The sequence below is a fragment of the Rhamphochromis sp. 'chilingali' genome (genome assembly GCF_963969265.1).
Source record: "Rhamphochromis sp. 'chilingali' genome assembly, chromosome: 2".
NCBI lineage: Eukaryota > Metazoa > Chordata > Actinopteri > Cichliformes > Cichlidae > Rhamphochromis > Rhamphochromis sp. 'chilingali'.
In genome coordinates this window covers 26,983,173-26,988,320 of record NC_137930.1, presented here as the reverse complement: position 1 = coordinate 26,988,320, position 5,148 = coordinate 26,983,173, and the positions used below count along the sequence as shown (strand labels likewise).

The window sequence follows — 5,148 nt, the reverse complement described above, 5'->3', positions numbered from 1 at the left end:
TACACGTCACCTCCAGCCTGAACCATTGATACAAGGCAGGATGGATCCATGTTTTTATGTCGTTTATCCCAATTTCTGACCCTACCATCCGAATTAGGGGTGGGTTTAAAAAATCGATTCATCGATTAAAATCGATTCTAACTGGAATAAAACGATATCGATTCATTAAATCCGGAAATCGATTTTTTTTTATACATATGTAGTTTGCCGCGTATGAAACTTGCAAGCGGTTAACATGAGGAAGTCACGCGAGAGTTAAGTGACCTGGACGCATGAACCATCATGGCTACTCCCGGGAATGTGCCACCGAGCCTAAAGGCAGATGTCTGGCAACACTTTGGATTTAAGAACTGTGAAGACAGTGAAGAGCCGGACAAAAGCAAAGCCGTATGTAAGATGTGCAAAATGGAGGTAAAGCACTGTGGAAATACCACAAATCTCAGAAATCATTTAACGAGGCATCATCCAGATATCCCGCTAGCAAAAACGGCCGACACCAAGCAACGCTCACTCGAAAAGGCATTTGCAATGAAGTTGGCATCCACTTCTCCACGTGCCCAAAAAATAACCCAGTCTGTGGCAACTTTCATATGTAAAGATATACGTCCGTACAGCGTTGTTGAAAATGATGGCTTCCAAAACCTCATTAATACGCTAGAACCACGCTATGTTTTACCATCACGCAAACATTTGAGTGAAGTGGTAATCCCAAACATGTATGAAAAAGTGAAACACGATGTTACAGCCTCACTCAAGTCAGCAGAGAGAGTCGCTATAACCTGTGACAGCTGGACATCCAGAGCAACAGATAACTACCTGACTATCACCTCACACCATATCGACCAGGAGTGGAGACTCGTGTCTCATGTCTTACAGACAAGAACCACCGAAGCAAGCCACACAGCAGCTAATTTATCTGAAATTATGTTCAAAGCAATCGAAGAATGGGAGCTTACAAACAAAAATCCAGTCATCGTAACTGACAATGCTGCAAATATGGTGCGAGCTGTAGAAATAACGGGCTGGTTGCACATTGGTTGTTTTGCCCACACACTCAATTTAGCTTCACAAGCAGGACTGAAAGTTCCAGCTGTTGCTCAGCTGCTTGGCCGAGTGAGACGCATAGCATCCTTTTTTCATCGCAGCACTGTTGCAAGTCGCAAGCTTAAAGAGAAGCAAAAGATACTGAATCTACCTGCCCATAAGCTGGTGACTGATGGGGTGACCAGATGGAACAGCACATTGGAGATGCTGGAACGCTTCCTAGAGCAACAACCAGCAATCTCTGCAGCTCTACTCTCACCTGAAGTGAGGAGAAGTGACAGTAATCTCTGTAGTCTTACAGAGGCTGACATAACTGATGGAGAAGATATAGTGAAAGCTTTGAAGCCGCTGAAAGCAGCCACACTGGTTATGTCTGAAGAAAAGTCCCCGACCCTTTCCATCATTGCACCTCTGCATGCACAGCTGCTGGAGAAGATGATCAGTGTCTCTCATGACTCCTCACTGATTAAAGACCTCAAGACTGCTGTATACGACAACTTGAAGTCAAGGTATGTTTATGAATTGTGTGTATATGCCATGAATGAGTGTAACTGTATGGATGCATGTATTACATGAAAATTCTTATTATAGTGAAAAAATCTATATATTATAAAAATGTTAGTTAAGCCCTCTTGTCTAGTAATAGGCCTTTTGATTTTATATCTATCTATCTATAGATGTTTATATATAAATTATGGAAACAAAGTCGTATATTAATGTTTCTGATCTTGCATGAGTGTATGTAACCATGCACATGTATATCCAACATAATAAACTGAGTTAAATGTGCAAAATCTCTTTTCAAGATATGTGGCCCTAAAGGACAAGCTCTACATTGCATCAGCATTAGATCCTCGCTTTAAGGCCCTGCCATTCTTGTCCAAAGAGACCTGTAACAACACATTCTCTCAGTTGGTGTTGGAAGCAGCAGGTTTGGAGAACGTGGACACAGCTATTGTGAGTTACAGAAACAAAAACAAAAAATTATTGGTCTTTTTGCACTACTCGAGTTAGAATATAAATAGTAATTTCTTTATTAATTAAGTTTTCATTTTTCTACAGCGACAGTCTGATGGTGACACATCTGAGGAAACTGTCCCTGACATCTCTCTTGGTGGTGTTGATGAAGTGGATTATGCCCCTCCAATTAAGAGGTCAAAGGACTCTGCATTAATTTTTCTCCTTGGGCCAGCCTACTCAACAAAAACCACAGCACCACAGAAAACACCAACTCAGAAGGCAAAGGAAGAAGTGAATCGATACAGGGACGTTGAGCCTGTTGCACTTTCTGAGGATCCTTTGATCTGGTGGAGGGACCATGAAAGGGAGTATCCTCTCTTGGCTCTACAAGCAAAGCAGTATCTTTCCATACCTGGGACCAGTGTTCCTTCTGAACGAGTGTTTTCAACTGCTGGTGACATTGTTACCGCACAAAGGAGCTGCCTGACTCCACAACATGTAGACCAGCTTCTCTTCTTGCAGAAAAACCTTACAGTCTCAAAGAAGTGAGAGGGTAGTTATAAATAAGGCTAAATTGCATTAGTTTCACAGAGGTTTTACAATACTGTTCAATATGTTTTCATTTTTTGAAGTATTTTAAAAGGCAGTTTTTCATTTTCTGATCGGTCAGTTTCTGTCAGTTCACTTGTACATGCTGTGTTATACTGTGTGTCTCCAAAACACAATAGTGGATTTCAGAAAAGCTGTGTGAGACACTAACAGCAAAACTATTTCTCTGAGGTTTTACTGATGTTTACAAAAGATGTGTTCTATTTGCACTGGATCCCTGATCCACTTGAAATGTATGTATGAAAAAATATATATACTAATGTTAATTAAAAATTACATTATTTAACTGCTTTAGTATCTGTTCTTAATTTTGAAATTTATGTAATTCATTCACAAGGCTTAGAGGGTTCTTTTGACAGTACATATACAAGGTGAATTATCATAATTTTATATATATTATGGTTCATATAATAATATTTCGGACTGATTCAAAATCGAATCGAATCGAATCGAATTGAATCGAATCGTGGATCGAATCGATTCGGGACCTTGTGAATCGGAATCGAATCGATTCTAGAAATCAGTGACGATTCCCAGCCCTAATCCGAATGTTGCTGCAGAAATCAAAAATCATCAGGCAACATTTTTTCCTATTCTCAACTGTCCAATTTGTTCAGCCTATTCAAACTGTAGCCTCAGTTTCCTGTTTTTAGCTGACAGAAGTGGCACCATGTGCGGCCTTCAGCTGCACATCTAGTTCAGTAGCACATGTCCTTCAGCAACGTGTTGTGCAGTCAGAGATGCTCTTCTGCATACATTGGTTGAGTTACTGTTGCCTTCCTATTATCTCCAAGCAGTCTAGCCATTCTCATCTGACCTTTGCCATCAAGAAGGCATTTTTCGATCTGAGAACTGCTGCTCTTTTTAGACCAATATCCGTAGTTGTGGGAGAATCCCACTAGATCAGCAGAGTTTCTAAAATACACCTTTCTTTGCCATTCTGTTGTTTAGTAAACTTCAGCAGGCTGTGACATTGCCTACATGCATAAAAGGATTTAACTGCTGCTATACAAATGGCTGATTAGATATTTATATTAACAAGCAGTTTAACAGGTGTGCCTTATAAAGTGGCCAGGGAGTGTATATAGAGTATAGTGACGAAAGATGGTGGAAGTAGCCCCCTTATCAGTAACAACTGAATGTTGTACTCACAAATCAAACCTGAACTGCCTTCTGTGTGCCATGTTCAGTATGTTCAGGATACCAGTCCAGTCAGCATGTCTTTTCTCACAGTCCTCATAATTCTGAGGTCCTAAGACATGGATTTTGAAATGTTTGTGCACCTCACATAGTCAGCATATAGTTAAATGTAGGAGATATAGTTGAATGTAGATGACCATGAGCATCCTAATATTGCATTCAGATACATCTGAGCTATCAATGTAAAAAAAATAAAAATTAAAAAAAACCCCACAAAGAAAACCCCAAAAGTAGATCTGCAAATGAAGCTGGTACTTTTACGCAGCAGGGGTTGCAGAAAGAAACTGAATGCCATGCTCCTAATTGCTATTTGTACATTCCGGTATCCTGTCAGAACTTTAAAGATGAGAGAAGGAACTCTTGTTAGAGTTGCTCCTTGCCTCAGCTCTGGCAAAACAGCTATTTCTTGTCGACATAACACACAGTGTGTCAGCATGGGGATCCCCCTAGACAAGCAATTTGAAACTCCACTATGAGTTCAACCTGACGCTGAGAGCCTTAATCAGCATTGTTTCAAATCTTCTGGCTAAAGCTCGAACCTAACTTATGCCAGCTTTTCGAATATGTATCATCCTGGAATCAGGTTATATGGATCCCCACCCCCCACTGGCCAGCTACAAACTTATCTTGGAATATATAATATAAAACTCAATGTTTTAGAAAGAAACCAAAAGGACCATAATAAATGAATAAAACAACAAAGTACTGCGAAAAAACACAGTTGGGAAGACCTCATTATTTATTTTGTAACCAGCAATTTAAGTTATTTAAGTTAAATTTAAGTCATTTTTAAAAAAGGGGGGGGGGGGCTAATAATATAAGCAGAGTGCTCTGTCCCGGAGGGGTTTGAAATCTATAAACTTTTTTCTCACGTCCCTTGCCTTTATCATATGATGAATTACAATGTAGCCACTTGTCTGAAATAAATAATAAATAAAGTGGCTGAAAATCAATATCTGCCAGAAAAACACCACCATTTGAACAAGACTACAAACAGAAATGGTTTTTGAAGTCTCTGGATTCAGCTGGAGAACAAAGAGGCAGGTTGAAAAATAAAAACCAAATCCCAATTGGGCTGATTAAAAGGTCCAACAAAAAAGTTCACAATGTTATGAAATCCAACACTCCAAGAAACACCAAATCTATCTGGAAAGCAGAGGGAATACAAACATGGGAGCACAGAAGATTCAATGACAAATGGTGGGGTGAAATTGTCAAATTTGCTTAGGAAGGTTGCTAACTGAGTGAAGTGACCTGACAGTATCTATGTGGCAGCCACAATGACAACAGGTCAGCTTCTTAAAAAAATGTTACCTTGATTATCTGCTTCTGCAT

At 39.7% G+C, this 5,148-nt stretch overlaps 1 protein-coding gene across 1 annotated transcript; it reads left to right on the top strand.

Annotated features, from left to right (window-relative positions):
* Positions 1 to 282: 282 nt before the first annotated feature.
* On the top strand, positions 283 to 2,608 carry LOC308383722 (E3 SUMO-protein ligase ZBED1-like; the record flags this gene model as incomplete). The annotated part of the gene is made up of 3 exons (XM_080861814.1): positions 283 to 1,553; positions 1,851 to 2,001; positions 2,107 to 2,608. 3 exons carry the CDS (start codon positions 283 to 285, stop codon positions 2,551 to 2,553), a joined length of 1,869 nt encoding a protein of 622 aa, XP_080717940.1. The 3' UTR covers positions 2,554 to 2,608.
* Positions 2,609 to 5,148: the final 2,540 nt, after the last annotated feature.